The following is a 14,830-nucleotide window of genomic DNA, read 5'->3' as shown; positions in this document are numbered from 1 at the left end:
CTAGCACTAAATGCCTACACTAGAGAAGAAGTAAGGTCTCAAGTAAGTTAACTTCAGCTTTAACCTGAAGAAACCAGAAAAAGAGTAACTCGAACCTGAAGTAAATAGGAAAAAACGTAATAAACATAAAAGCAAACATAAGAAAATAAATATAGAAAAATAATAGAGAAAAAAAATCAATAAAACCAGAAGCTGGTACTTCACAAAGATCAATAAAATTTGTAAACTCTGTGCAGACTAACCATGAAAAAAAGATAAGACACAAATTACCAGTATCAGGAATGAGAGAGGTGACATCACTACAGATTCATAAAATATTAAAAAGAAACAAGGGAATATTTTTTAACAACTTTATGCCAATAAACTCAACAACCTAAGTTCTTAAAAGCCACAGTTACTAAAGCTCATTCAAGAAGAAACAGGTAACCTGAACAGCATTATACATGTTAAGGAAATTCAATCTGTAATTTAAAATCTTTCCACAAAGAAAATTCCAGGCCCAGATGGTTCTGATGATAAATTCTACCAAACATTTAAGGAAGAAATAATGCCAATTTACAAAAACTCTTCCCAAAACTTGAATCAGAAGGAACACCTCTCAACTTATTCTATGAAGCTAGCGTTACCTTGATACCAAAACCAGAATAAGATACTACCAGGGAAAACAAAATAAAACTACACACCAATACCTCTCATAAAGATAAACATAAAAATCCTCAACAAAATATTAACAAATGGAATCTATCAATATAGAAATGAGATAATACTTTATAACCAAGCATTTTATCCCAGGAAGGCAAGGGTTTATTCTACATTTCAGAGTCAGTCAATGTAACTCACAATACTAAGAGATTAAAAATGGAAAAATTAAAAAAAAAAAAAATGGAAAAATCGTATGACCATCTCAATCAATGTAGAAGAACCATATGACAAAAACCAACATCTATTCATGTTAAAACTCTCAGCAAAAAAATAATAATAAAAAAATAAAATAAAGAAGAATCTCCTCAATCTGATTAAAAGCATCTACAGAAAAAGCTACATCTAACATCAAAATTAATGAAGAAAAACTGAATGACTGCCCATAAAGTCAAGTTAAGAGATATCTGCTCTCACTACTTTTATTCAACATTGCACTGTAAGTTCTAGACAATGCAATTAGGCAAGAGAAACAAATAAAAGACATTCAGATTAGAAAGTAAGATTTAAAACTGTCTTTATCTACAAATAGCTTGTGGGACACCGACCAGAATCTTAAAAAAAAAAAAGAAAGAAAAAGGCTACTAGAACTAATGAGTGAGTTTAGCAAGACTGCAAGATGCTAGATCAATATAGAAAAATCAGTGTATTTTTGAAGCAGACTCACAGATATAGAAAACAAACTAGTGGTTACCAGTAGGGAGGCGGGTAGGGGTAATGTAAGGATGGAGGAGTGGAAGGTACAAACTACTGGGTGTAAGATAGGCTCAAGGATGTATTGTGCAACATGGGGAATTTAGCCAATATTTTGTAATAACTGTAAATGGAAGTAACCTTAAAAATTGTATTAAAAATTTTTAGAAAAAAAAGTAATCTGATATATTTCTCTCTCCTAAATTCTTAGGCACTATGCAGATTCCCTATATTAGAGAGGCAGTTATTTTTAGCAGTATTTCACGGTATCAAATAAAGTTAACCTACAATGGAAAAAGTAGGAATTTTCTGATTTCTGTATTTGCACTTTTATTCTACATACTCATGTGTATATTTATACACAAATGTTATACATATATTTCAATGCTTTAATATGTATAAAATAAAATATATAAAACAGAAAAATATCAGTGTATTTTTATATACTAGCAATTCTTAATAAGAATTATAAATTGAAATTTGAAAAACAATACCACTTAAAGTAGCATCAAAAATATGAAAGAGATAAACCTAAAGATGAGAAATACCTGTCCACTGAAAACTACAAAATATTGTTGACAGAAATTAAAGAATATCTAAATAAATAAGAGATACTCTGTTCATAGGCTGGAAGACTCAGTTTTTCTAACATGTTAATTTCCCCCAAATTGAGCTATAAATTAATTGCAATTCTATTCAAAATCCCAGCAAGGTGCTTTATAGAATGGACAAGCTGACTTTAAAATTCATATGAAAATGCAAAGGATGTTGAACAGCCAAAACAACTCTGAAAATGAAGAACAAAATTAGAGGGCTGGTACTACCAGATTATAAAGCTACAGTAATCAAAACAGCATAGTATTTGCATAAAGATAGGAAAATAGACCAACAGAACAGAACAGAGTCCAGAAATAAACAAACATATATATGGACAGCTGATTTTTGACAAAGGTGCCAAGGCAATGCAGTAAGGAAAGGAAAATCTCTTCAACAACTGGACATCCATATGCAAAAATATATATATATATATCTTGTTCCATAACTCATCATATACAAAAATTAACTCAAACTGGCAATTAGACCTAAATATAAGACCCAAATGTAAAACCTTAAACTATATAACATCCAGAAGAAAGCACAGAAGAAAATCTTACGACCTTTAATGGGGCAAAGATTTCTTAGATATAATACCAAAAGCAAAATCTATAAGAGAACAAATGGATAAACTGGAGTTCATCAAAATTAACAATTACTGCTCTTCAAAAGACAATGTTAAAAAAAGATAAGCCACAAAGAAGCAGAAATAATTGCAAAGCACATATCTAATAAAGGACTTGAATCCAGAGTATACAAAGAGAGGCATCGCAGGAAACAGCAGAGTAGAAAGCTCCAATAACGAACAGTGTCTGTCATATTATAAATACTCAATAGACATTTTACCAAGGATTTTTTAATCCTATATACAACTAACATGCAATGAGACAATTATCTGGGTACCTCCATCATCAACATAATTGCTGAAAATTTACAAATCATCATTCCATTATACTACACTAGAACAGGTATCATAGTTCTCAAATTACAGATGAGAAAGCTGAGATTCTAAATTAGTTGTTCAAGGCCACACAAGCTGGATAATGCAGGGCAAAGATCACGCTTGGGAAATCTAGCAAGAATTAAAAAAAAGAAAAAAACCACTTCTCTTCAAGGCCACTGGGTAATACTGCCTCCCTCAGTGATATCTATTCCAAAGTAAACCTTCTCAAAGTGTCAGTACGAGAGCAGCTTTCTTAACACTTAGCCGTGCACATACACAACTCATCAAAATAGGGAAATAAAGTAAAAAGAGAAAATACCACTTTATGTTATTCATGGCTCTCTTCCTTATACTCTATATTATAATAGCCTTCTGAGATTTGAGAAAATCAAAACAATTCATAGGAAAAATAAAGAACTGAATTTAGGTACTTAAGAGATACAGCAATGTCATAGTAATTCACGTTAATATAAAGTGTAACAAATTACTTCAGAGTTCAATTAAAAAGTGAGTATAAAAACAAAAGGGGACAAGGCAAACATTAAAATATTTTTTATTTAGGGCTTCCCTGGTGGCGCAGTGGATAAGAATTTGCCTGCCAATGCAGGGGACACAGGTTCGATCCCTGGTCCGGGAAGATCCCACATGCCGCGGAGCAACTAAACCCATGCACCACAAATACTGAGTCTACACTCTAGAGCCCGCGAGCCACAACTACTGAAGCTCACGTGCCACGGCTACTGAAGCCCACATGTCTAGACCCGGTGCTCCGCAACAAGAGAAGCCACAGCAGTGAGAAGCCCGAGCACCACAACAAAGAGTAGCCCCCGCTCACCGCAACTAGAGAAAGCCTGTGCGCAGCAACGAAGACCCAACGCAGCCAAAAATAAATAAATAAATAATTTCTTAAATATATATATATCTTTTATTTAATAGTCACACATCAAAAGTTGTACAAGTTGTTCACATTCTGTAAGACTCAATGGAGGAAAGAGGAAAGCATGTAGATAGATGACTACCTCCCATGAAGTATGTATAAGAAGACAATTCTACACCACCCTGAAGACATTAATCTCTATCCTGTGTTTCTCAACTCTGGATGCACATCTGGGTCATTTGAGAGCTTTAAAAAAATCCTGATGTCTAGGCTTCATCCAAGACCAATTAAATTAGAATTTCTGGGAGTGAGACTCAGGCATAAGTATTTTTTAAAGCTCCCTTGGTGATTCCAATGAATAGCCAAGGCTGAAAACCACTACTGTAAGTGTGTGTGTATGTGTGTGTGTGTGTGTGTGTGTGTATAAAATATATATGTATATATATGGAAATTGCCATATAACTGGTTAATGTCCCAAGAAAATTAATGAGTTGGGCCTAGGTTTAAATTTTTCATGCCAGAGATAATCATTTATTTCATTAAAATACAGTTTATATCTCACTTAAAACCACTGGTAGACATGCATAAATGCAAAGGACTTTGCTTTCCACAAAAAGGATCCAGACCTAGCCAATTAATAAACAATAATTATTAATTAATATTACTTAGACTCATAAATACTATCTTTCATTAAAGAATATGCTAAGTATTCTAGTACTCACTCTTTAAAAATGAGCAACAGGCTAAATGGTGTGGTCTATGACCAAAACACCCAGAGCAGTAGGTGTAGGTTGTCAAAGGGATCTCTAGATCTCCTTAAAACCCAAAGGAATCTGGGACTGTCTAGAAAAAAGAATGTGGACCACAACAAACCTGGTGCATTAGAAGGGGAATTTAATGACACAGAAGAAACTTAAGGGAGAGGAGGGGAGAGAAAGCTGGAGGAATGACCTTGAAAAGGTGAGAAGGGTTGGGATTTAGTACAGAAATAGAGGGGTTGGCCTCTACAAGTCGTTCATCCGTAACTCAGAAGGGAAGCAGAGTTGGGATTTGGGTTGGGATTTTGCTAAGCATGTACTAACCAAGGGGGGAAGAGAGTTGAGGGTACATACAAAGCATATGGAATTTAAGCTAGATAAACATGTGAGGACTGAGGGAAGTAAGAAATAGTAAAACGGTGGTGGAATCAATGGATCTGTGGTGTGAAAGGACTATTGAAGTCAGACCACTAGAGGGAATGAAGTAGGTGTCAGAGATGAATGAATGCTTGAGATTGTAATTATGCAGGCTCTTGCAGTTATTGGTAATGAAAAAAATCAAGAATGTGATCCCAGGAATGAGTGGCTGAAGGAGAGTGGAAGACAACATAATTGGAGACATGCAAGAAACTGAAATGTCAGCATGTTGGAACAACCATCATTTAGACAATGATATCATCAAAAATTAAAACAGGATGAGTATTGTAGAGAGTGAAAGTGAGCCGTGAGAAATGTGATGGAATCACCCAGAGGTCACCAAACGACTACCGTGATATTACACTGGGCGTCAGTCTATTAACATGAAATTCAAACCTGGGGGTCTATCTCAAGGAAGAACACCTGGAATTGGCCATGAGAAGCAAAGAGGACACATACTACAGGAACCATGAACTGCAGAAGAATAAAATATTTCTTACCCTAAATAAGCTCAGTCTCATACAATAATAATGACCAACAAATACCATGGTACCACAGCACAGTAATGACTACAACTAAGAAAGTCGGAACCTGCTGGAGGCCCAGCGGAAGGAGCAGAGAAGTTTCACAAAGGTTTGAGAGACGTGAGATGTGTGTTCAAACCTGACAGATGTGAAAAAACATGAGACATTATAAGAAATGAAAACAGTTCAACGTGATTAAGGGCAGAAAGAATGAGTATGAAATAGATATGATTAACGGGAATGGAAGAGGATCAGGGTATAAGACTAGACAGGTAGACCAAGGTCACTACCTTCTTCTCTGAACAAAAAATACTATGAACAAATTAAAGTGCTGCCCAGAAATCCTTCATAAAAGCCTCTAATATGGAATAAAATTGATGGATTTCAGTTTCATCTTATTTTCCTTACTTTGAAGGAGATGCTAGAAATAATAATCCTGTGCTTTATGAAGATTAACCAACTTTTAGAGAATCAATTGCTTCCACACTGTATACAAAAATTTATAATCATCGTCATAATCTCCAATATCCAAGATTAAAAACGTGCCAAGGAAATTTGTGCACGACTGAGTTTTTAAAAACAGATTAATAGAGCTCAAACATAAATGCATCAGTCATAGATTTCTTTGCAACATGTATACGTAAAAACATATGTATGAGGCTATATAAAAATATAAATCAATTTTCCATTTAAAAGAATATTATAACTGAATATATAGATAACAACAAAACTGGTATATACAAATTTTATAAATGGTGACTCTTAAAATTAAAAATCATATTGGAAAAGACATCTCACTAAGTAACGTTGTTGTATTTTACTCTGTATCCATTTTTCTGTTCGCAGTTACTATGTCATGGAAAAAGCACAGTACTTGGGAGCCACAGAATACGTGTTCAAGCGCTGGCACTGGCACTCATGAACTATAAAGCAAGTTACTAAACTTTTCCGTGCCTGAGTTTCTTAAAAGGAAATCAAAAATCCATGTCTCATGTGGTTTCATTAAGGTTTTTATGAAGTACTGTCTCTGAAAGAGCTCTGTAAACCATAATGAGCTATAAAATTGTTTAGTTACAGAGTGCAAAATATTTCTGATAGAGAAATAAGAGCCTTTACGCCATCCACTACCCCCTCCCCCCAAAAAAGCACAATTAAAACCTGAGATGATAAATCTGATAGACTTTGATAAGCATGTCTCACCACCTCTCTTCAAAACCTTACCTTCGAATGAGCAGGCCCTCTTTCTTTCAGAAGTTTATACTGGGGTTGGACTCTATTGAAACGGGCTAACTCATTTACCAGACACATTGGAGTTTTCTCTTTGGGGTTTGCCATTTTATCTTGGAGAGAAGCTGTAAATAAAAAGGCTGTAAAGTTTTTGTGAAGAACGACTTTACAAAATGGAAGAAAAACTAGTTTTGAATTTTTTAGATTGAAATCAGATTGTATATTTGGATTAAATTATTTTCATGAATTTTATACAAAAATTTCAAATCACCTGAAGTCTTCCATTACATGCAACAGAAATATGTATCACATTTTAAACAGTAAATTAAGGTAACTTTTTTCCTAAGTACCTAAATTGCTCTCTATACATATATATGATAACAGCATGCTTAAAGATTTAAAACAATATAAGATTATAATTTTTAATTGATCCTGTAACTTTCCTTTCCTCTCAAGAAATTTTAGCATAAACACATTATTCTTATTGCTATGAAACTAAATTTTATCTGCTTTTTCATCATTTGATCTTTCTTTTTTTCCTTCTCATTCTGAAGGAACATATTAATTGAAAAAGCTCTAGACTTGGGAATCAAGTCCTAAGTTTAATTACTAGCTCTCCCAACTACTGTGTTTTAGTAACTTTTTCTTTTTTTAATGAAACTTTGAAAAGAAATAGAATAATTTAACAAATGACCATGCCCTTATCACCCAGAACTGAAATTAACACTTTCTATGTTTGCTTTGTCTTACTTTAAAAAAAAAACAAAGAAAAAACAGTATTACATTCCAGTTAAGTTCCCTTTATATTTTCCAGAAACTACCACTATGTGAATTTAAAATATATCCCTCCAGGATATTCTAAAATACATTTGTATGAATGCATGCATATCCATGAAAAAATACACAGTATTGATATATGTAGTTTTAGAGTTCACATAAATAGTAATATAATAAACATATCATTTTCACTATTTTCTTCACTCTTCATTATGTTTTAGAGAGTTAACTTACATAGATCCAGTGCATTACTTTTAACTGCTGTATAATTTCCATCACAACATTTTATCATAAATTTTTTAATCTTCTCCCTACTGATAGTAGACATTTAGGTTGTTTCCAATTCTTCACTCTTACAAATTAAAACACGCTACCAAACAGCACGGAGAAGGAATGTACCAAATTACCTTCCCCTGGCAGCATGAGAATTACTATTTCCCTTCAACCTTGAAAACACGCAGCATAGTCAGATATTTTAATCTCTGACAATCTGATGTTTGACAAAACTTTGTTTTTGATCATTTGGGTTTCCTCTTCTGGGAACTGCTTCTGTCCTTTTTTCTATTGATTATTTTATGCATAATATCAATCTTTTATGGTCTGGGCCTTTTCTGCCTCAAGAAATCCTTCCCTAACCTGAAATGTCTTAATAATATTTACTTAAATTTACTAAGCCTACTATTCTTTATCTATAAAATAAGGGCAATAATCTATCCCACTTAACTAACTCAGATTGTTATAAGGTTAAGATTCTTAAATGCATGGTACTTTAAATTCTACCACAATTATTATTACAGCTTCAGAATATTTTCCTAACACTACAGTATTTTATCCTATATTTTTCCTTCATCTCATTTACAGACATATTTAACTGCTTTTTAGTTTTTCTTTCATCTCCCATGAATCAATGTTAAAAAACACTTTAAAACCCAAGCATAAAACATGCAAATGGATTACTTCCTGCTCAATTAAACTGTAGTCACAATACATAAGGAATACATTAAATAAATGGAAATAGCTGATTTTAGGAACTTCATCTATAAACTTTCTATGGCAAGGTTTAATGTAGAAAATAGTATTCTTTTTAATACTTTTAATTAACTTTTTAATGCCCTCTACAGGACTAATAATTTGGTATAATAACCTGATAACAATCATTATGATTAAGAAATTATTTTATAACAATACTACACAAATACCTAATAAGGCATAAGTTTAAAAAAAAAATCTAAGCAATCAACTGTAGGACCAATATAGCTGACAGCTAATTCTACAATTAAACCATTCTAAGTGGCTTACAAACCAAAAATAAATAAATAAACCTAGCAATTATTACTTTTTGGAACAGCACAAAAAAGGCAAAGAATATTAGTCAAGAGAGGTTGAAGAAATCTGCATTTTACTTATTCCACTGTATATCATTCAAATAAACATTTTATAAACTGTACCAGAAAGTCAGTCATTACATAAAATATAAGGTGACCTGGTACTATGATCAATTTTGGTCCTTGCATACCATGGCATTAAATACTCAAGTACAGTAGACAACACAGCTACCTGAATATCAAAAAGCAAAAGAAGAATGAAAATGAGAAGAATGAAAATGAGAAAATACTGAAGTCTAGTAAAAATGAGTCAATTTTGCATAACACTAAAACAGCATTTATACTGCTACTATAACAATTTTCATAACTTAGTAGTGCTGCATATTCATCTATTATGATGGAAAAAATATTAGGAGCATAGCAAGAACAATGTGACATAAAATATAACAATTTTATATTTTACAGTATAAAAATTAATAGCCTAGGATTTAAATATGTTTAAATGTCATTAAAATGATAAGTTTATAGCTCTGTAAACTTGGTAAGAAAATCTGATCTAAATTCTTTAAAGGAAAGCGCTAATAACATGGTATTAAACTTATATTCCATTAATTCTAACTTTCTGCTTCATAAAAATAACATGAATCCAATAATGGACTCATGGAATCCATTAAGGAAATCCCACAATGGATTTAATGTGTGATTTAAGTTTTGGTGTGAAAGGTGTGCAAAATACATGTAAGATCTCACTTTGATAAAACTTTATAACTAAAACCCAAACATTTAAAGTTGGTAAATTTAAAAATAATTAGTTCTAGTTCATATGTTTTATTTTACAAAACGATTAAAATTTTATTTTCCATAGTTGTTCCTCTATTCAATCTGAAATCTTATTAACTACTTGACAGAGATCAATGGTAGAGCAGTAATATCAAAATTATACCAAAATTTTGACAAAATATCTACAAAATTACAAAACAAACTGGTCTATAAAAATTGCGATCTATCGGGCTTCCCTGGTGGCACAGTGGTTGAGAGTCTGCCTGCCGATGCAGGGGACACGGGTTCGTGCCCCGGTCTGGGAAGATCCCACGTGCTGCGGAGCGGCTGGGCCCGTGAGCCATGGCCGCTGAGCCTGCGCGTCCGGAGCCTTTGCTCCGCAACGGGAGAGGCCACAACAGTGAGAGGCCAGCGTACCGCAAAAAAAAAAAAAAAAAATTGGGGATCTATCAACTTAATTTATATATTACTTTTTAGAAAAGTCAACAAGTACAAAAAGTGAGAAATATGTACACTGTTGCATAAGTATACATTTTCAAGAGACTTAAGAATGTCCTCAATGAAGCTATTTTGAAACAGGCTTCAAGTCAATTTGGTGGCTGGAATAGTAGATACCTACTTAGAAGTAAATAAAATTAATGATAATGAATTTCACAATTCTAAAACTTTGCTTTTGAGAGAACAAATGCCATCTATTTAAGAACCTGTTTTGGATATCTCTGCCACTGACTGATATCTACGTAACCTTGAGAAAGTACTCAAATCTCACTTTCCTGGACAGTAAAACAGAAATAATAGTTGTTTTCATATTAGTGGACTATGGTATTGGTTGAATGAAATGACGTAAGATACTGTTAACAATAAGAATGCATTATTATTCTGCTTATAAGTAATCTGTTAAAGCACACTATCATCAAATATGCATACAGAGATACTTTGTAAACTTTTTCCATGGCTTCCTAAGCTAAAATATTCTGAGTTAAAATGTTCGATAGGATAAGTTGATTTTATTCATACAAATATACTTCTTTAATAGTCTATAAAAAGCAGGTATTTGTTATTATTTTTTCGACTTACTGTAACATATTATGTTTGTTTCCACTGAAAAATCCCCAAGTGTGATATAAATTACATTTAAGATTTCTCATATTTTTGTTAGGGAATACTCTACCTTTATTGATATAAAATTTGTTTACATGTAACTCTCCATAACTTTGATACGTAACACTGGTAAAATAGCTTTTCATAATAACAGGATCTGCACACTCAGCAAAACAGAGACATAAATCTTTTGCGATAGATTGTTTTTATATCTTTATAAAATGTCCTGGACTCTGTGGGACTTGAATCTTCAAAATGAACCAAGATAATGCAGTTCACAGTTTTCAATTAACAGGCAAAATCCCTGTTCCAAAGGAGCTCAGAGTCTGGTAGAAAAACAGACACATACGAGAAACAAATACACTAAACTACAACATGAAAAGTTCTATAATAAGGCTGTTAGAAGGGACTCCTTAGGTGAACGGGGTGTTGAAAGGTACGTTTCAAGAGGTGCTGATTAGATTAGTTAAGGAAAGTAGGCATTCACCAAGTTAGCAAGGAAGAAAGAGAGAAAGACAGTCCAGGCTTTTCCAGAGCACACATGCAGGAGAAAGCACAATAAACACATCACATTCTGGCAAATTCAAGTAGATCATTAGCAGACTATAAATGCAGAATAGGATATAGCAGAAAAAACTGTGTGACCAGAATCCACCAAAACACCAAGTTTCCTAAGCCAGAACTTAGAGTAGCAACATTTTTAAGGTAGTTAAATCATGGCCAGAGCTGTTGCTAGTAAATCATAGTCTACCTCACCTGCCGAGCCAAGTCTCTCCACAGAAGAATTCGTTTCCATCCCTGGTCCCAGAAAATGACTTGGACACAGTTTCTATGTCTCTTTGCTGGCTCCCCTTTCCCTATTCCCTGCTATTGGAAGGGACTCTTCCTAATTCCCAAGTAAAATAAAAAGAAAGAAAACAGAGTCAAAAAAGCAAGGAATTTACCTTCCACAGGTTCTTGCCTTCTAGCAGAAATATAACTGTCTGTCCATAGAAATATAACTGTCTGTCCAAGTTATATTATAACTTCAAATTAGACCATAACCTAAGGTGGTCCAAGCAAAATCACCACCCAAGGATCAAACTGCCCTATTATAATTGTCTGTTAATTAAGAAAAATTAAAGTTCCTATCTCATATAGACACAAAAATAAATTCCAAAAGTATTCAAATGCAGAATATAAAAATATGACAAAAGCACAACAAAACTTGGCTAAATATCTGTCATAATCCTGTAACATAGAAGGCTTTTCTAGATAAGAAACCTAAAAGACATAATGGGATAAACTGACAGATTTAACAACACAAAAAATGTAAAACCTCTATAGAGCAGAACACACCATGAATGACACTAAAAAATGTCAACAAACTAGGGAAGAAATACTTGTAACATGTGAAGAAAAACTGAAGAGGATAAAAATAAAATCCATAAAATATGAAGATGACATAAAATCAATTTTTTTAAAAAATCCAACAGAAAAAAATGCAAAATCAATTCATATAATGTATTGAGTAAACACCTGTTCAAAAAGCTAGTGTTTAAAGAAATAAAAATTTGAATTCCAATGAGATATAATTTACTCCATGAGACTGATAAAATGAAAAAAAAATCAGGTAAGTATTGACAAGGATGTGTGAAAATGGGTGCAAATTCTATCGATACAAACATAAATAAGTACAAATTTTTTGGCGGGCAATCTGGGAATATTGATTAAAGTTTTTCAATTGCATCTATCTTTAAAACAGAAATTGTACGTCTAGGTAATTCATACTGCGGGAACACTCGCATAAGATACACAATGACAACCTACATAGTAAGACTGTAATTGCAAGAGCTATAAACAACCTAAATATTATCCATCAGTAATTGACTGGCTACCTAAGCTACAATGGACTATGCAGCTTTGAAAAAAGAATGATGTACTGACATGGGAAAACATTACAAAATGTTGAATGAAAAAAGTTGTAACAGCTCATTGTCTAATCTTATTTTTATTTTCTTTAAATCAAACATGTGCATGCATTAAAGAAGTGGGACTGGCAGCAGGGGGGTGTTCACTTTCTGCTTTGAAGTACTGCATTGTTTTACCTTTTTGTCTTTACTTTTTTTTGAATATGCATAACTTTTATACCTAAAAAATTATTCTACAGAGCCATACCAAATGTTGTAAACAGTTTAGTGTTAAGTGTTAGACTCTTAATTACTGTTGTCCCTTCTAAAGTATGTACCAAGGTTCTGACAGAAAGAAGATGCCCAAGGACCTGATTCAAAGCAGACCATAGTGTCATGTCTACAATCTCTGACTTTTCCAAGTGAAGCCACCTTGGGATTTAAACACTGCTAAAACATAGTATGGCCTTACCAACATTTGGCACGGTCAGTCTCCTTAACTCTAGCCATTCTAATAGGTGTGTAATGGTCAGTCTCCTTAACTCTAGCCATTCTAATAGGTGTGTAATGGTATCTCATTGTGGTTTTAATTACCATTTCCCTCAAAACTAATAATGTTGAGCATCTTTTCATTTGTTTATATGTTATCTACATTTATATATATATGAAGTACAGTGTCTATCTGAATATTCTTAATTAGGTCATTTCTTTTTCTTATTGTTTTATCTGAAGAGTTCTTTGTATATTCTAAATACAAGTCATTAATCAGGAATATGCTTGGCAAAAAATTTTTCCCAGTATGTGGCATCTCTTTCCTTTTTTTTTTTTTAACATCTTTATTGGAGTATAATTGCTTTGCAATGGTGTGTTAGTTTCTGCTTTATAACAGAGTGAATCAGTTATACATATACCTATGTTCCCATATCTCTTCCCTCTTGCGTCTCCCTCCCTCCCACCCTCCCTGTCCCACCCCTCTAGGTGGTCACAAAGCACCGAGCTGATCTCCCTGTGCTATGCGGCTGCTTCCCACTAGCTACCTATTTTACGTTTGGTAGTGTATATATGTCCATGCCTCTCTCTCGCTTTGTCACAGCTTACCCTTCCCCCTCCCCATATCCTCAAGTCCATTCTCTAGTAGGTGTGGCATCTCTTTTCATTCTCTTACCAGTCTTTCAAAAAGCAGACTTTAATTTTAATAATGTCTAATGTATCAATTTGTTCAGTTATAGATTGTGCTTTTGATGTTGTATCTAAGAAATCATTACCTACCTGAGGTCTCAAAGATTTTCTCCTGTGTTTTCTTCTAGAAGCTTTAGGTTGCAAAGTTAGGTCTCTGAACCATTTTGAATTAATTTTTCTACATGGTGCAAAGTATAGATTAAATTTCATTTTTTGTATATTGATATCCAATGTTCAAGCACTATTGGTGGAAAAGGCTATATTTTTCCCACTGTATTGCTTTTGTGGTTTTGCCAAAAATCAGTTATCTATATGTAAGTATGTTTATTTCTGGACTACCTGTTCTGTTTCATTGATCTGTTTGTCCATTTTTATGCAAATGCAATTTTTACCATAGCTTTATAAAAATTCTTGAAATTAGGCAGTGTTGGCTCCCCAATACTGTTCTTTTTCAAAGTTGTTTTAGATATTCTAAGTTCTTGTAATTCCATGTGAAATTATTTTAGGCAAAAATGCCTTCAAGGATTAGAATAGAATTCCCCTGAATTTACAGATTAATGTGGTGAAATTTTAACAAAGTTGAGCCTTCCAACCTGCGTACATGACATATAGTCAATTCTCATTATTGAGATGATGATATCTCAATGATAGCTATGTTTTTTAATGTTCCTGCAAACAGTAAACTATCAAATACTGAATCACTGCTTCTGAGGAAATAAAAGGTTAGGTTCCGGTAAGCCCTTGGTCATAACATTTTTTGTTAGTCAATTAATAAATAACACTGTTTTATGTGTGTTTCTGGCTAAAATCCCTTACTTAATGTATACTGTTGTATCACTAATACTGAACTCAAAACAGTAACTCCTGCCTGAATGAAGTTTATCTAAACACATACATCTTACCCCTAAGGCATATCACAGCCTTCCTGTGCTCAGGGACAATACAAAGCACTTCAGCACTACGCCTGGAGGCCATTTTAAACAGCCAAATCACCAACAAAAAGCACAAAAATGTGAAAAATGTGGCACTAAATAAACCGGGACGCTT

At 33.3% G+C, this 14,830-nt stretch overlaps 1 protein-coding gene across 14 annotated transcripts in view; it reads right to left on the bottom strand.

Moving 5' to 3' along the window:
• The window catches only part of STAU2 (staufen double-stranded RNA binding protein 2), a 305,414-nt gene that overhangs the window by 266,471 nt on the left and 24,113 nt on the right, over window positions 1–14,830 (bottom strand). For 5 of the 14 annotated variants that reach the window (XM_067712049.1, XM_067712047.1, XM_067712048.1 and 2 more), the window contains one exon: window positions 6,727–6,857. The exons of 4 other annotated variants lie outside the window; for them this stretch is intronic. In XM_067712049.1, coding sequence (XP_067568150.1) covers window positions 6,727–6,840 — 114 coding nt within the window. In that variant the 5' untranslated portion in view covers window positions 6,841–6,857. Of the gene's footprint in view, window positions 1–6,726; window positions 6,873–11,471; window positions 11,602–14,830 lie in introns of those variants that run through there. 5 more of the 14 variants (XM_067712051.1, XM_067712053.1, XM_067712056.1 and 2 more) reach the window with 2 other exon arrangements.

The sequence above is a fragment of the Pseudorca crassidens genome, chromosome 17 (genome assembly GCF_039906515.1).
Source record: "Pseudorca crassidens isolate mPseCra1 chromosome 17, mPseCra1.hap1, whole genome shotgun sequence".
Classification (NCBI taxonomy): Eukaryota; Metazoa; Chordata; class Mammalia; order Artiodactyla; family Delphinidae; genus Pseudorca; species Pseudorca crassidens.
The sequence above is the reverse complement of the archived record's forward strand: the minus strand, read 5'-3'. Positions and strand labels throughout refer to the sequence as shown.